This window comes from Mirounga leonina, unplaced genomic scaffold (genome assembly GCF_011800145.1).
Source record: "Mirounga leonina isolate KUSES-001 unplaced genomic scaffold, KU_Mleo_1.0 Mir_114, whole genome shotgun sequence".
NCBI classification, from domain to species: domain Eukaryota; kingdom Metazoa; phylum Chordata; class Mammalia; order Carnivora; family Phocidae; genus Mirounga; species Mirounga leonina.
This window is the reverse complement of record NW_023270265.1, coordinates 45,297,293-45,314,977: the sequence shown is the minus strand read 5'-3', so window position 1 is coordinate 45,314,977 and position 17,685 is coordinate 45,297,293. Positions and strand designations below refer to the sequence as shown.

Sequence of the window (17,685 nt, the reverse complement as noted above, 5' to 3'; positions counted from 1 at the left end):
GGGGGAAGCAGGCTTCCCGCAGAGCAGGGAGCCCAATGCGGGGCTCGATCCCAGGACACCTGAGCCAAAGGCAGACGCTTAACAACTGAGCCACCCAGGTGCTCCCTGCTGCTTTTTTTTAAATAAGTCTTTGGCAATTCCCATCACTGGGAGAGAAAACGTCCAGTAACACAAAATTGTTTTAGTTCGCAAAATCTTAACCAATATCAGACATTTGATCGGAAGTTCAGAAGTTTTAATGCGGCTTTGAAAAATATTTCTGGACAATGTTGTCTTTCTTATAATGAAAAAAAGAAATAACATCTGATATGTGGATGGTTTGTTGAGAGCACAGGTATTTTTTGTTTCCATGTCGTAGGTCCTCCAAAAACTCGGCTTTGAGCTTGTTGAGTTCTTCTGCTAGAAGCTTCAAGTTGAAAGGAAGCACTTGTTCATCTAAAATGAAAAGATACTCTCAAAATTATTTGTGTAAACTAAATCAAGTTGGGCTGTCTGATAACATCAGGAAATGAATTTGAATACTTGACACAAACCAATCAGATTATTCTGTTAATAATCACAGTCGAGTAGGTGTACTATAGAAACAAAGGTCCCATTCATGTGATAGCAAACAAATCTTTTCAAGACCTGGCTATGAAATGCGTGAGCAGAAAAGATAAGCCTGAAAAGGATTTTCGTTGTTGACAAGATAGTTGATTTAGAACCTTCTTGAACTAACAGGTAATAAGGCAAAAAAGCAGAACTAGGAAATGACAATTTGGTTTGAAACTGATAAATCTCTAGAGCAGTTGTCTAATCTATAACTTCCTACAGTGATGAAAATGTTCTGTCCTACTCAACTCAGCAGCCACCAGCCATGTGGGTAATGTGACTGAAACAAAACTGCTTTGTTATTAAACAGCTTTACAGAAAACTGGCACACCATACACTCTATTCATTTAAACTACGATTCAGTATACTTGCAGGTACGTGCACCTATCCCCACAGTCCATTTGAGAACATCTCATCGTCTCAGAAACGTGCGTCCATTAGCTCCCACCCTCCTACCCCAGCCTCCACCCCACTCTAAATCCCTAAGCAACCACTAATGTACTAATGGGGCTCTAGATTTCCCCCTTCCGGGCATTTCACAGGAGGGGACTCAAGCAACGCGGCTTTTTGCGATGGCTTCTTTCACTCTGCATACTGTTTTCAAGGTTCATCCTGGCTACTAGGAATAATGCTGACACAAATCTTTGTGTACACATATTTATATGAACATGTGTTCTCAATTCTCTTGAGCAGATACGTAGGAGTGGGATGGCTGGGTCCCCTGGTAACTCCGTTTAATCGTTTGAGGAACTGCTCGGCTGTTTGCCAAAGCAGCTGCACCATAGCCAGCAGCAGTGGACGAGGGTTTGCATTTCTCCACATCCTCACCACCGCTTGCACTTGTTGATTCTGGCTGGCCTAGTGGGTGTGCAGTGGGATCTCGTGGTTTTCATTTGCATTTCCCCGAGGACTACGGATACGTGTATTTTCTTATGGTTTGGCCATTGAGATGGAGAAATGTCTATTCAGACCCTCTGCCCATTTTTAAAATTGGATTGTCTTTATTGCTGAGTGGTAACAGTCCTTTACCTCTTTTGGATACAAGTCTCTCATGATCTCCAAGTGTTCTTCCCTGATACGTAGGCTGTCTTTTCACTTTCTTGATGGTAGGAGAAATGAATTTCTAATTTCATTTAAGTATGGACCTAGAAGCTAGTAGCACCGCCCTCACCTAAATAAATAAGTAAATGTGTATTGTAATGGGTGGGAAATGAGTCAAGAGGGATTTGGGCATAATCCTATTCCCCCTTCGCCCCTTCTCTTCATTTTATATAGAAGGCAAGAAAGGCAAATGGTTGAGAGAGAACTCCTGCAACTATCTTTCTCTATCCTAATTATGCTGCTGTTTGTTCCAGGCCTTTGGTTTTCAAACTTTGGACTGTAACCTACCGTGAGATGTAAGTTGCAAGCAGCGTTTTTCTAACATGAAATCAAACAGAACATAGTAGAGCCCACTACACATGTGAGGGTTTTGTGAAACTTGTTGCTACACACGCATGTGTTCGTGTACTGGGCTACACCCTAGGGTACAAGATAAAATCTGCTTATGGATTGTATGAAAAACACCATATGGTTAGTGTACTGTTTGCTTTCCCAACAGTTCTAAGCTTTTGTAAAGGTATTAATGATCAATGCTGGTGATGTGGGGAGCCTAAAAGAAAGCACGCACTGGAGTCAGACTTGACTCTGAACCCAGGCTGTCCAAGCATCTCGTAGCTGTTCAGCCTTGCACCAGTTACTTGATCCTCCCAGAACCTTCATGTCCCTATCTGTAAAACTACACTCACCTCATGGGGCTGTAAAGACTGGCAACACTGAGCACATAAAAGCTCAAGAAATGTTAAGCTAACGATAGTTTTTAAATCAAAATCTAAATAAAGCAAGGAGTTCAATATTTAAAATCTGAAGGAGTTATTTTCTAGAACTAGCACGTACTCCATTCAAGTTCAGACAGACAACACACTGAGCTTGCCGATTTGACATGTGGCCCCTGACCACCTCTCCCCGTTCCTTACTTCACCCGACTTAATTGCCACTTTTCTGCTCTAGAACCTACCAGACAACTTCACCTCTGGGCTTCTGCATTTGTGGCCACTGCCTGGAACGATCTACTATCAGATGACTGCATGTTTGCTCTTTCTGTTCATTCATATCTCGGCTTAAATGTCATCGCTGAGAAGCCTTCCAGACTACCCTTTAAAAAGAAGCTCTCCCATCACTCTACATTGCCTTTCCCTATTTTATTTTTCTTCAGGGCACCAGCAGATACTCATGTGCTTGTCTGTCTGTCTGTCTGCTCAGTATAACATTCTGCTCCCTTCTGATGCCCCGGTATCTAGAATAAAGCCTAGTACAGAGTCACCACCCAATAAAAATGTGTTGGATGGATGAATACCCTGTTCTAGGGGTAGAATTTTTAGTTTTTATATAACCAAGTTGCATACTGAAACTGAAAACATGATGTAAACGTTAGGACTGAAAGCTAATAAACTACCCAAAGTGTCAAGGAGACAGGAATAGCAGCAAAGTCATATCAACTAAACCCCATTCAACTACCCAACATACCTTTTGCTTCCTTCATCGTCTGAGAGACAATCCTTCGGAGCGTCTGGTCAGCTTGATGCAGAATATTAGTTGAACAAATAATTCTGTCTGATTCCTATGTAACACAGACATCGTTATTGGAAGTTTTAGAAAAGGACGGCTAAAGTGTGACACGTATTTGATAAGATGAAAAGGAAAGTGAAGATGGTTTTTCTGTTCCAGTTGTCCTTCCCTAGAAGATGGGTCCCATCTAGATAGCGGCTGCTGGTAAATGTCTAGTAACAGGCTCTCCAGAAACAAGACAAACACAACCTGTTTCCAGTGTTTGTCAATGTCTCTGGTGCACGTATTCCTGTCCTTGCCCATTTCAAGTTACCAACGCCAATATAATGGCGACAGGCTCCAACATTTCTGAGAGTTTGACAACTGGCTCTGACCAGCTGACGCACCACCGCAGCCAGGAGTCAGAAGCTGAGAGCTGCCAGGACGCCACGGCAGTGACAGCATTTTCCACATTTTACTTAGAGTTTACACTCAGCTCAAAAAGACATTCATTCCTTCGGAAAGCGGTGCCTTCCCATGTATACTAAATCTATACTGGAAGATTTACCTTTTGTTCCACATTGTCCTCAATATATTTTACTGGATTTTCCAAAGCAGTAAGCAATAAATCAGTCAACTTCAGGCTATGAGAGAAGGGGAGATAAAATAAATCCTTATATCAAACATCTTTTTTTAAAAGAACTGGTGTTTATGAATACTAAATTGAATTCTAGAGGAATAAATGTGCTATAACCCCAAGATCCTAAGCCAAAGGGGAAACGCGAAATGATTTGGAAGCTACTTTCTACTTGCAAAATCTAAAAGTAGAAGCCCAAAACAAATTATAAGGCAAAAGAATCCCCTTATTTAAAAAATATTAATTTCCTAAAACATTTCAATAAGCTTTCGAAAGACATCCTCTCTTGTCCCTCATTAAGTGCTAAACTTTAGGCTACTACAGCTCTATTTTATTCTCTAAAGAAGGATACTTGGTCTGTACTTTCTGGCTTCTGCTTGTTTACTGGATGTAGGTTAGCGAAGTTATTCACTGGTCAAGGGGCCACGGAGTGCTGAGGCAGAATTCATTCATTTAACAAGATTTTATTGAGTATCTTCTTATATGAAAAATATACAACCATGTATGTGAGACTATGTGCTAAGCTGGGGGGGGTACAGTGAAATCCCTATCCTCTCTAAGCCTGGTAATGATTCCATTGTCTGTCTCAATAATTAAGCAAAAAATTATAATTTTAGATAGTGACAAGTGTTTGAGTAAAGACCATAAACAAAGTGATGGTGTTAAGAGAGTGACTGCTTAGTCCAATGAACACTCCTCACATTAGTTAGGATGGTCAGGAAAGTCAATCAAGCATAAATAAGTGGGGAGGGTAGAGGGGACAGCAAGTACAAAGGCCCTGAGGCAAGAAAAAGCTCCTCCTGTTCATGGAACAAAGGCCAGTTTGGTTGACAAGCAGCAACGGGGGGAAAGTAGCAGGATATGAGGTTGCAAAGTTAACTGGGTTAGAACACGTAATTTATGGTGAGGAGTTTAAATTCTACTCAGAGTGCAGAGCGTGGCACTGAAGCAATTTAGGCCAGTGTGAGTTAAATTTCAACCTCAAGATGATCTTTCTCACGCTGGAAAGAGCCAGGTTCTGGAGTGAGTGAGACTGCATTGGGTCCAAACCTTGGGTCTGCCACTTACTACCTGGATGTGTTACCTTACTTACCTGGGCCAGTTACCGCGTCTATAAAATGGGGATAATCTATTTATCCTCAAGAGTTGTTTGTGAGGATTGAATGAGATTAAACATATGACGTGTTCAGAACATGCCCGATACATAGTATCTGCTGTTGCTCTGAGTAGTAACACTATTAGCCGTAATGGTGGATACATAGTAGTATCTTACGGAAGCCTGGAGAAGGTACATTTGTCAGATCATCTTTCAACTTCCAATACAGGGCCACCAGGTTTCAAACAACCCCTTCACTGATGCTGTAACTATTCTGGACCTGTGAGAACAGGCGGCCAGGTTCTGAAGACCCAAGACAAAACAGATTATGCTGTGTTGGCAACAGCATGGGAGAAACTCACACTCTTCCTTGCTTTTAGGAAGAACTGGCCCTCACTGGTCTCAAAGCATTGATAACATTAGGCCATTCTCACGGGATAGATATCTTGATGCCTCAACCAGCCATTCAACTTCCAAAGGAAAAAATTTTAAGTGTTCCGGAATGAGTAGCAATCAGCTGGTTATGGGCCTGCTCAAAATTTCAGGATATTAAAAGTTAAAATTAGAAACCTCAGCAGTAGCTCATTTCATAAACCCTATAAACAACAGTCTCTTAAATCCATTTTTTTTTTTTTAGTATATTCAAGTATATATTATGAAATGCATGGAAAACTGTATCTTGGGAACCAAACATTTTGAGGAATAAATTTTAAAAATTAGCGTTTTAAAAACTGCTAATCCAGGGCGCCTGGGTGGCTCAGTCGTTAAGCGTCTGCCTTCTGCTCAGGTCATGATCCCAGGGTCCTGGGATCGAGCCCCACGTTGAGCCCCTTGCTCAGTGGGGAGTCTGCTTCTCCCTCTCCCTCCACCTGCCGCTCCCACCACTCATGCTCTTTCTCTCTCTCTCTCCTCTCTCTCGTCTTTAAAAAAAGTAAAAAAAATAAAAACTCCTGACCCCCTGTGGACAACAGCTAGGCAGGGGCTGAGGAAATGTAGGCAATAGAGCTCTAGAACTCTGCTATGATACGATAACCACTAGCCACAGGAGGCTATTTAAGTTTAAAGCAATTAAAATAAAATTTAAAATTCGGGCCATCAGAGGCGCTGTCTGTTTCAAGAGCTCAGCAGCCACTCCACTGGACAGTGCAGAGGACATTCCCGTCATCCGTGAAAATTCCATCACAAATGTGCTGCCGCAGAACTCTCGAGACACAGATCATGAACGGAAGCATTAGCACCACAGCCCCCGAGCCTCCCACACACGCAGCGGTGCAACAATAGGGAGGTTGAAGGCAAAATTCCGACTCGGCCACTTCCACCCTTTTTCTTTCTAGAAGAAGATTACTGGGCAACCTCTTTAGACTGTGTTACTTGAGCAAGAGTTTCAAAGATGCACCCTAGTCTGCATTCCCTGTGCGGATCTCTTGCGACAACACAGTCTTAACGAGAGTACACGTTTGCACGCACACATCTCCGCTGCCACAAGCTCGACGGCTCTGGGCAAACAAACTTTCTCACTCGGTTGCCTCTTCTCCGTAAAGGGAAGGTAACAATCTCTCTCTAAGGCTTGTGTAGGGATTAACCAAGTGGACATGAGTCAAGCAAGGAGCACTGTGCCCGGCTCAGGGAGGTACCCGGTGAAGGTCGGCTTCGCGTGGGATACCTGGCCTCAGAAGAGCACGGGGTACTCTGAATTGTGAGGCTGTTGTGTTCCCAAGCATTTTTCCCAGGGTTGGGCTTCTCTATCTTTCTTGCCATCAGGTGAATGGTCTCGGCAGGCAGTGGCCGGCATCTCTGGCCATTCCTCTGTAAACAGGTCTCGAGAGAACAATCTAAAAAGAGCTGGCAAAAGCCTAATGAATCTGAAAACATAACATTAAACCACAGAATTACTGGTGCACTGTTTTTTCCCAAAATGTGACATAAACAAATTAGACAAATTATCCCGGCTGCAGCAGGAAAAACCATTTGCAGTGCTGAACATCTAGCTTTGAGAATTAAGTAAATCAATACTAAATTCCCGATCCAATTAAATTCTAAGAACAGTAGTGATTTTGATATGCAAACAAATGTCTGTAAGAAAAAAAATATTTGAATTACATTTCCGAGCCAGTTGGTAGACTTCGTATCTCATACTTTGATAATAAAAGTTGTCATCTAAAATCAAAAACAAAGGTCTAGAAACAGCAATCTTCGTTAAGAGGTAGCAAGACTGGGTGTCCAGCGCAGCAGAAGATATCAGATCTTGATCCTTTAAGCAGCTTATAAAATCCTCCCACAGGGCTGCAGTCCTGTTGGGTGGGACAGACATCTGACACCCGTTAATGACAGCCATCAAGAAGTATTCTAGGTACTTCAACAGTTCCTGTCGAAGCAATTTCCATTGGGATGGCTACAAAAGACGGAAGAATTACAATTTACATTAGGTTCTGGCCAGTAGGGTGGTCACGATTAATTGCCACCCGCCGTACAGGGACATTTCAGCTCACAGCGCTAAACCATTTGGAATTCTCTGAGCACAACTTCTTCTGTCATGCCTCCGTATCTCCGTGTATATATGGTTTTCTCTGCCCAGAAACTCCTACTCACTGATTTTAGTCCTCTGAAGTCTCCTCAGACTCAACCACGCAGCGGGCAGCTCATACCCTCCCTTGCCTACGTGACATCCTGCTCTGCATATAGCGGGTCTCTACTCTAGCAGAGGGTGTAGGCATTTGTTTGCACATCTCTATTTCTCTGCTAGATCAATCGTCCGTCCACTGTTACCCTCCAGGAGAAATGAGGAGCCAAAATCAATATCCTGCCGAAATAAAATAGTCTGGCTTAGATATACCTATGCTGGTTTGCCCTTGAAATGAGAAAAGTTGTGGACAGAAAAGATCAGCTGAAAGATGCCTGGGTCAAGATGAAAAGACTTCAGGCTTTGGGGATGGGGAATGACCGAGAAGGTAGACTGAAGGAAAGAGAATAACTTGAGAATACAGGTAATCTTGTGCTGCTCAAGCACTGTGGACAGCAGGGACAGAGTTATGAGGTCCAGGCTGGAGAGAACACATAGGAACACGAGATAAGGATCCCTCTCCCGCCTGTCCATGCCCTGCCACATCACTGAGATTACAACACATGTAACAAATACATCACCTAAACCTACTAAAAAGGAAACAAGATCACTTCCTAGAAGGTGAGTTTCCTACCCATGGTGACTAGGTGAGTCCCGTGGCCTTCGTCTGTAGGGAGGAGTGGAAAAAATGTAATAAAAGTGAGGAAAAAGCCCAGCAAATAACGATTCCTATCAACAACTTTCAGCTTTCACTCAAGTGGTGAAAATACTATCATCCAACTAAATCTAGTGCTACCAGGGACTTGATACCGCATTTACCTCACAATGAAACAAGAATAAGGAAGTATATATAATTTTGCTGGAGCAGTCCAAAATGTTTCCATCCACCAAATGAACCGTATTTGTACATACATATTTACAGAGTGGAATCACATCATACTTGCACGTTATTTAGGTGCATCCATCTACACTAGGGTATTAAACGACAAATATATTTCAGTTTTTCAGAATCTGTCATGTCAAAGAGGATTTGGTCTAGAGTGAGAAGGAGATGGGTGACATGACTCTCCCCTCAGAGATCTGTTTTCATACGCTTCTCCACGGGGATGCATCTCGCTGTGCTGAGTGTGATTTGAAGGCTTAAAGGGAAGTGTGTACTTGGAACATACAAGCTGGTCACTAAACAGAAGCCCATTACTTCATCTGGTGGTCAACTAAGAAACAACCATCTTTTCCTATGCTGGCAGAGGAAGATTTAGCCTGAGATGAATGAAGAGTGAGCTTCAGAGGCCAGGCCCTTCATTTTACAGCCACTGTCTATTACCATGGGAGGGACTCTAGGAATTTTGTTATTTATAATTCTGTATCCTTTTACTTAAAAAACTTTCCGCAAATTGTATAAACTTAAAGATCCACAAAGATTCGCCCATGGCTGGATGTTAAACCGGCTGTGTTGAAATTTTTAAGAGATTCCGCCCCTTCCTCAGAATATTCTTCCTAAAGGATTTTTCAAGAGCATTCCTGACCAGGGCGGGTGGGGGTTCCATCTTCACGCTGACATAACCTAAAGCTGTCTTAAGCCTCACTCTATAGAAGATACAATACATACATGCCCCAAATAGACATATAAATCTCTACAATGAATCACTTTAAGACGGCGTCAACATACTCTGTATTAAACCAACTCCACTCTTCTCGAACCCCGGTCTCTCCCCCTCCGTCAGGGACGCACCTCCCACACCAGGTGTAGTCCAGCAGTTAGTGGGAGCCCCTTCGTTTCCTTCCAAGACAGGGGTCTAGGCCCCGCCCCTTCCGTACTGACCAATGGCCGCGCGCTCGCCTCCTCCAGGAACGCGTCCGGCATGACGTCATCATAGGTGACGACGCCGACGGCCCAGCCCCGCTCCTGCCGTAGCCGGTGGCTGAGGGCCCGCGCCAAGGTCGATTTTCCTGCTGCCGGGAGGCCGCAGAGAAGGCAGAGGCCTATCTCCCGCGGTCCCTCGCTGCGCGCTCCTCTGGCGTCCTCGGCGGTCTTCATGCTGGCGCCGGAGCCGGAAGGCGGCTGGGAACGCCGTCTCCGGAACCGTCCGCCCAGCGCGCACGCGCAGTCTGCCGCAGCTGCTGCGCCGCCTGGGGCCGGGAGGGAACGGCGGGCGCGTCTTCCAATCCCGACACGGTGCGCGGCCCGGCGGTCTCCGAGATCTCCCCGTGGTCACCGGAACGGCTGGTGCCGAGCTCTTTGTGGGGCGAGTCCTCTAGGCTGGAGAGACCACGGCGATGCGTTTCCTAACTCCTGGACGTTTCCCAAAGGGTCAGAGAGTTGGACTTAGGTGGTCAGATTTATCCTCCCTGCTGGAAACTTGCAAGCCACTGGGAATTGCACCTCGTTAAGGCGAGGTCCTTGGAAAATCCCAGAACACACTTTGAGCGTCTTCCCCCAGCAGTCTTTGAAAGGTCAATTGCGGTTAGAATATATGGCGAAGTTGACAGTCCGACGCCCGAGCTCCGTTGCCCCTCCTAAATGTGACAGGTGGAGGGCAAAGTAAATATTAGGTACTGCGCCCTGAGCTGCAGCAAGTGTGAGGAAGTGGAGGCAGGATAGGAACATCCCTAGACCTCCGTTCCAATGTATTCATGCAGAGGACAGTAGGTATTTTAGTGTTAAAAAAGAAATACTAGGCTGTGGGGAGGTATAAAATTCCTTCTATGGGGTTGTGATATGGAGAAGTTGAATTCAGATTCTAACTTTCACCTCAAAGGGGATTACTTCTTAGTCATAAAGTGGTGTGTTCAAAATGTGTGCAAATGAGGTTAGAATCAATAAAAGGGGGCAAAATACAATCAGTAGCGCAACGTTAAATCTGATATAATTTAACTACAGAGCATGTACACATACATTTTCTCTTGAAGGTGAGCCATGAGTTAAGCATACTCTTCATTTCATGACATTTGGTCATTGGTCCAGTGCAAGAACGAGAAAGGTATGTTATCATGCCAATGGGGCAGCAAGCCCAAGGTCCCCAGCTGAAAGGGAGTTTAGGGGTGGTTGCTGAGTCAGAGTGCCCAAAGCTCGAATGGCGTCAGCAATGAAGATACAGAACTTTGGGCAGAAATCTAGTTCATTAATTGAGCCTGAACCGGTAGCTGTTTGGAACTTAAAAGCCTTGCTTACTGACAGTGTGTGTCTCTACCTCCTTTGCCTCCAACCTCAGTTATTTAAGGAAAAAGCTGAGTAGACCAAGAACTTTGGGGAGGGAAACTTTCATTGCTGTTAGATTCTAGTACCCATATTCAGACTGATCTAATCTTTGGTGTCACTGCAGTAGTTACAGGGGGCAACAGATGGGACCAAAAAGCAACCTCATCCTCAAGAGACATTTGTGGCCCATTTTACCTCACATACAAACACATAATTTGAAGGGGCACAGGTCACTCCTATTTAGGATGTTAAACTTGATTTAAATCGCTCTTAGATTGTCACATGGCACTGTAAGTGCAGCTCAATTGTCCTCATTCTGTCCCTTCTGATCCTCAGAAACAAGGAGGCTGGTCAGTAACCATACTGGAACTGTCACTCTGCTTTGAACTTGGGGAGAGACTGCTTGACAGACCTCACCTTCCTAGTTGTCAGTTCTGCCCCTCAGAGCCCTACGCATTGTACGGGACCTTTGCTTTGACTACCACATAGATCGTAGGAGGTGCTCAGCACCCAATTCCAATTTTTGCCTCAGCTAATTGTCCCATGTTGGAGGCTGTTCACTTGTTTCTTCTCACAAGAGCTTTCGATTCACTTTGACTCAGCTGCCTGTTCCAAAAATGTTAAATGTCCTTAAGAGGAACTATATTCATCTGAGAGCAAGTGAACACAAAGAGCAATGTGTTGACTCCTCTGGGTTTAAGTTTCCTGATCTGTATAATGAGTGAAGTCTTCAAAAGGGCACTTAGAAAATCTGAGATTCCACCTTCTGACATCCCCAGTATCTTCAGAAGCAGGTTTCCTCCTCTGGTTAACACTTTTCTGCGAACTCAGCACTCAAGTTCTTCAGTTGCTAACAGAAACTGCTAACAATCTAGCCTGCCAAAGCCCAGATTTCCTTAATCACAGCAATGGTAGTTAAAACCTCACTCCTCACCTCTTTTGCCAATTTCTTTTTTCTTTACTAATTCCTAGAGCTAAGCCCTTTCTAGTCAGATTTTTTAAAATACCTTGACCTGGGGCGCCTGGGTGGCTCAGTGTGTTAAGTGTCAGACTTGCTTTCGGCTCAGGTCATGATCTCAGGGTTGTGGGATTGAGCCCCACTGGGCTCCTCGCTCAGCGGGGAGTGTGCTTGAAGATTTTCTCTCTCCCTCTGCCCCTCCCCCCTCTCAAATAAATAAATAAATCTTTAAAAAAAAAATCTTGACCTGCTTTACCTTAACCCAAACATGGCGTTCCAAGCATGGCATTCACAACCTCTCCAAACTCTCACTTTTCATTACTGAAATAATGAACTAAAACATGTTATTCCATAACCCAGTAGACATTTAGTAAGTGCATGTCCCCTCAGCTGCCACCTCCTCATGGGCCTGTTGAAATGAACTGCCTTTCTTTGCTCTCCAGTGAGGTATTTGTTCATACCCATTTCAAAAACTCCTATAAATTTCAGGCCAGTGTAAAACTTGTGCGCTTACTGGCTCCTTTTCTATACTATCAATATCATTTCCAGTTGAATCATCTTCAAGTCACCAATCTTATCTTCCTATTGATTTTTTAAAAAACCTAACAAAGGTAGCCTAAAATGTGAGCCAGATACTGAAATGTTACCAGACCTTGAACTAATCTTACAATGAACTAATCTTACAATATGTAGTGTTTTTCTGATTTCTCAAAGGCCACTCTGCCCCTGGGATTGTGAGGTGAGTAAATGTGGTATTGTGAAAGTGAGTAAATGACTTACTGTACTGAAAGTGGGTACTTAGACCCAGAATAATCATTGATTTCATTAAGCCTAAGAACCACCAAAGTGGCTGAGAAAAGACCACAGGTGTAAGAAGCAGTTCAGCTAAGATAAAGGAAGATCTGGGGCAACCTCTGATTCATAGTAATAATGATGGAACAGATTTCAATGTCCTGGTTTCTTAAGCTTTCAGAACAACTCTCTTGGAAGAAAACAATTCCAATGAGCTTTCTCACTACTTCCTTACTTCCTATGATTGTTATATATTTTAAATACTTATAAAGATGTTTAAAACAAACTCCTCAACCATCTTAATAAATGAGCTTTATTTTAACACTGTGAAAATTACTCTATGTTTGGTACTGGTGTACCAGATACTGTGTTAAATGCTGGGTATCCACACATAAATAAAGACATCTCCTGCTGTTAAAAAAAAAAAAAAGCTCATAGTTTATTTGAGGAAAGTGAGAAAACTAAAATGTCCACAGCATTTGGAGATAAATATAACTACCAATTAAGAAAATTTACCTTGGCTGTTCTTGTTATATCATATATAAAAGTACAGCTATCAGAGGTAAAACTGGTATAAGGATTTTATAGTTTCCCCTTATCCTGAAATCCAATATTATAACATATCCCTGGAGGAACATTAATAAACATATCCCCAAATTCTGTAATTTTGCATAAAGATGGGTACTTTTTATAGGAAGAATGCAGTATTCAAAATGAGTTATGAGCATATTATGTAGGATTTTTGATAGGTTACTTCTTCAGAACATTCAAGTGTCACAAAAACAACAAAAAATAGCCAAATACATCTTCCGGTTTATTTAGTTTGGATGCTACTTTCCTCCATTATAAATTTACCAAAAGAAGAGATGGTTCACCCAGAAGCCACTGCTGAGTTCCCAAGAATGTGGGATAAAACAATCCCATTAAATAGGTCCATTACGAAAGTTCATTTTAAGCCAGGTATTCTGAAGCTGGAGTGGATTTTTCCATAGATACCATTTTACTCATGCTGGTTACCTTTTCAATCTACTTTTTACTGGATTCATTCACATTAGTGTACACTACTGTAGATCCAAGCAGAAAAAGTTAATTTTTTTTAAATTATGAAGATAAAACATACAACCAAAATCTCTTTGCAGTTTTCAATAATTTAAGGGAATAAAGCGGTCTTAAAATGAGTGTTTCATGAAAAAGTGCTCAATATCGCTCAGCATCAGGGAAATCCAAATCAAAACCTCAATGAGATACCACCTCACACCAGTCAGAATGGCTAAAATTAACAAGTCAGGAAACGACAGATGTTGGCGGGGATGCGGAGAAAGGGGAACCCTCCTACACTGTTGGTGGGAATGCAAGCTGGTGCAGCCACTCTGGAAAACAGTATGGAGGTTCCTCAAAAAGTTGAAAATAGAGCTCCCATATGATCCAGCAATTGCACTACTGGGTATTTACCCCAAAGATACAAAAGTAGGGATCCGAAGGGGTACGTGCACCCCGATGTTTATAGCAGCAATGTCCACAATAGCCAAACTGTGGAAAGAGCCAAGATGTCCATCGACAGATGAATGGATAAAGAAGATGTGGTATATATATACAATGGAATATTATGCAGCCATCAAAACGAATGAGATCTTGCCATTTGCAACGACATGGATGGAACTGGAGGGTATTATGTTGAGTGAAGTAAGTCAAACAGAGAAAGACATGTATCATATGATCTCACTGATATGAGGAATTCTTAATCGCAGGAAACAAACTGAGTGTTGTTGGAGTGGGGGGTGTGGTGGGAGGGATGGGGTGACTGGGTGATAGACACTGGGGAGGGTATGTGCTCTGGTAAGCGCTGTGAATTGTGCAAGACTGTTGAATCTCAGATCTGTACCTCTGAAACAAATAATGCAATATATGTTAAGAAAAAAAAAAAAGAAGAAGAAGAAGGTAGCGGGAGGGGAAGAATGAAGCGGGGGAAATCGGAGGGGTAGACGAACCATGAGAGACGATGGACTCTGAAAAACAAACAGGGTTCTAGAGGGGAGGGGGGTGGGAGGATGGGTTAGCCTGGTGGTGGGTATTGAGGAGGGCACATTCTGCAGGGAGCACTGGGTGTTGTGCACAAACAATGAATCATGGAACACTACATCTAAAACTAATGATGTAAGGTATGGGGATTAACATAAGAATAAAAAAAATGAAAGTGTTTAAGAATCTGTTGTAAGGTACACACATCAACAAGACACAGTTATGTTATTCCTACCTACCTCATCCCTAATACCTCTATTTGTATTTTTTTTTAAGATTTTATTTATTTGACAGAGAGAGAGAGACAGCAAGAGAGGGAACACAAGCAGGGAGAGTGGGGGAGGGAGAAGTAGGCTTCTCGCCGAGCACGGAGCCCGATGCGGGGCTCGATCCCAGGACCCCGGGACCATGACCTGAGCCGAAGGCAGATGCTTAATGACTGAGCCACCCAGGTGCCCCCCTCTATTTGTATTTTTAAAGAAATCTCTTCCCTTAGTTTTATTTTTAAATTATTCTCTTTACTAAGACTCTAGGGTAGTGATGGTGGGCAGAGGTAGGGAAGCAAGAAAAGCATGTAACAATAGGATGGGGTTCTTTTTTAAAGCCATGCACACTATCCCCTAATAAAACTCTACAGGGGCACCTGGGTGGCTCAGTCGGTTAAGCATCCAACTCTTGATTTTGGCTCAGGTCATGATCTCAGAGTCGTGGGACTGATGCCAGCTAAGCACAGAATCTGCTTGTCCCTCTCCCTCTGCTCCCACCCCCACCCCCAAACCCAGGCTCGTGCTCTCTAAAATAAGTACATAAAATCTGGGCGCCTGGGTGGCTCAGTTGTTAAGCGTCTGCCTTCGGCTCAGGTCATGATCCCAGTGTGCTGGGATCGAGTCCCACATCGGGCTCCCTGCTCAGCGGGACGCCTGCTTCTCCCTCTCCCACTCTCCTTGCTTGTGTTCCCTCTCTCGCTGTCTCTCTCTCTCTGTTGAAAAATAAATAAAATCTTAAATAAAATAAGTACATAAAATCTTAAAAAAAAAAAAAACCCACAAAACCTCTACAACTCTCCCCACTTAGAATTTAAATGCTGTTACTAATGGAAGACTAATTCTTGACATATACTGATGACCACAACTGTGTTGTGGTCCCTAAGATCACCCTGAGGTTCAAGGTTTGCTAGGAGGACTCAGAAAAGCTGTTATATTCATGGTTATGAGATATAACCATATCTTGTTGCTCTTTGTGCCTTACAACAGATTCTTAAACATGAAAGGATGCAGATTAAAACTAGAAAAGCAAAGGCACATAGGACAGAATCCAGGGGAGACCAGATGCAAGCTTCCAGTTGACTCCTCCCAGGGGAGTTGTAATGACAGCACTTAATTCTCCCAGCAATAATGTGTGACAACATGTGCAGAATATTGCCAACCAGGGAAGCTCCTCCGAGTCTTAGTATCCAAAGTTTTTATTGGGATGAGTCATATAGGCACAGAGCACCCAGGTGCTGACGTTAATTACTCAGTCTTCAACCCTTTCAGAAGTCAAATTAATAGAATGTGATCCTTCATCATAAATCCCATTGTTTAGCATGACCTAGATATGGGAGGGCCCAGGCCCCTAGTCAAAAGACAATTTTATCAAGCAGGATATTCCAACAGCTTAAAGGATATTTCCAGGAGCTGGGCAAGCGCCAGGTCTTTTTGGGAATGTGCAAGTTTTGAACAAGTTAATCCTTTTACTGGACAAAACAACTTCAGAATAAGAAGATGTCACATAGTTGATGTCATGGATGTGGGCACAGATTCAGCTCTAGATCAAGAGCTTCCCCATCATTTCTACATTTCCTCAGAAAGCTTGATTCCAGGCTGTTTTGAAAACTGCACAGAGTACAGCAATGTCACTAACCAGAACAGAGATTATAAATGAGATGGGGTGGGAAGCACCTATAAATGAGGGCTGGGGAAAAAGGGTAGGGAAGTCACTCTTTCTTTCCCATTCCTTCCCTAATTACAGGCCCAGCTGGAGGCAGGGTGAGAAGAAGGAATCCCTGGCAACTGTGGAGCCTTGCAAGAGCCAGAAGCAGAAGGGAGGAGAGGAAATACAACCCAAGTGGTACTTGCTGGGAGGAAAGTTAAGTTCCTATAACCACCTTGATGGGGAGTATACTCCAGGTTCCTCATCTTCCACCACCCCCAGGTTGATGTCTGATCATCCTGGCATCTCATCATCAAAAATTCTGTTAGGCTGGTTTAGCCAGAACTCCCCTGACCCCTGATGATTTCTCTTAGTAATTTTCCACCAGACTCCCCACCCTGCTCCTTGGGCATAAATTCCCACTTGTCCACACTATATTCAGAATGGAGCCTGGTTCTATATGGACCTCCTCCTCCTATTGCAATAGTTCTAAATAAAATCTGTTTTTACCATCCAGCCCTGGTTTTTCTTGACATAACTAAAAAGGGCAAGTATAGTACAGAGGAATTAGCTTAATTCTATGGGAAAGGGGATATCAGCTTGCTTTTGAATGATAAACAGGATATTCCCTACCTGCCCACAAAAGGGGCATTCCACGTAGAGGGGAAAATAGTGCAAGGTGGGGAGGCAGTATGTGGGAAGAGGCAGGCAAGAGTCACAGTACAAAGGGCTTTCTATGTCATGCTAACCAGTAAGGGTGACGAGGACATCAAGCACTAGAAGGGGCAGAGGGCAGTGCAGAGGATGGAATGGAGGTTATGAGAATGAAGGCTTATGACAGTTAAGAAACTCCAGGAATTGTCTGGATGAAAGCTAGTGCTTGAAAACAGAAGACTCCGTTGAAAACATTGATCTCCCTCCTTAAATTGAAGATTGGTGTTTTTGAAGAAAAGCGTATTTTCCTTTGGACTCCCCAAAATGTTAATGAACGAAAATTTATGACCGCAGGAAGCAGGATATATAGAATAGAAATACTGATGTAGACGACCTAGAATGAATCTGGAGGACTGAAAATCTTCGTAAAAGTCCAAGACCCTTTACATTTAAGGACTCTGGAACTTACCTGTGATCTAATTTCCTTTTTTCTTTCAAAAGATGAGAAACTCATCTACACAAGTCTTTCCAGGAAAAGGGTGGTTGGAGGTGGTCGGGAGGCACCAGTTACGCTCCTCTCCTGAGGGGCAACTAGAAAGTTCCATCTGCTCCACGTTCCGGAACCCAAACCTTACAAGGCCTTCAAGTCGCAGCTCAGAGGCGACCCCACCAGAGCCCTGAG

The 17,685-nt window shown here is 43.4% G+C and overlaps 1 protein-coding gene across 2 annotated transcripts; it reads right to left on the bottom strand.

Moving 5' to 3' along the window:
- Nucleotides 1-127: 127 nt before the first annotated feature.
- PSTK (phosphoseryl-tRNA kinase) lies at nt 128-17,679 on the bottom strand. 2 transcript variants are annotated; one of them, XM_035030733.1, is made up of 7 exons: nt 17,473-17,679; nt 9,293-9,987; nt 7,011-7,302; nt 6,574-6,772; nt 3,746-3,821; nt 3,157-3,250; nt 128-435 (listed from the first exon to the last, which is right to left on the bottom strand). In XM_035030733.1, the coding sequence occupies exons 2-7, from the start codon at nt 9,506-9,508 to the stop codon at nt 236-238; spliced, it is 1,077 nt and encodes a 358-aa protein (XP_034886624.1). In that variant the 5' UTR covers nt 9,509-9,987; nt 17,473-17,679; the 3' UTR covers nt 128-235. The 2 variants fall into 2 exon arrangements, with proteins under 2 accessions (XP_034886624.1, XP_034886634.1); XM_035030743.1 differs by lacking the exon at nt 17,473-17,679 and having other exon boundaries at nt 9,293-11,302.
- Nucleotides 17,680-17,685: the final 6 nt, after the last annotated feature.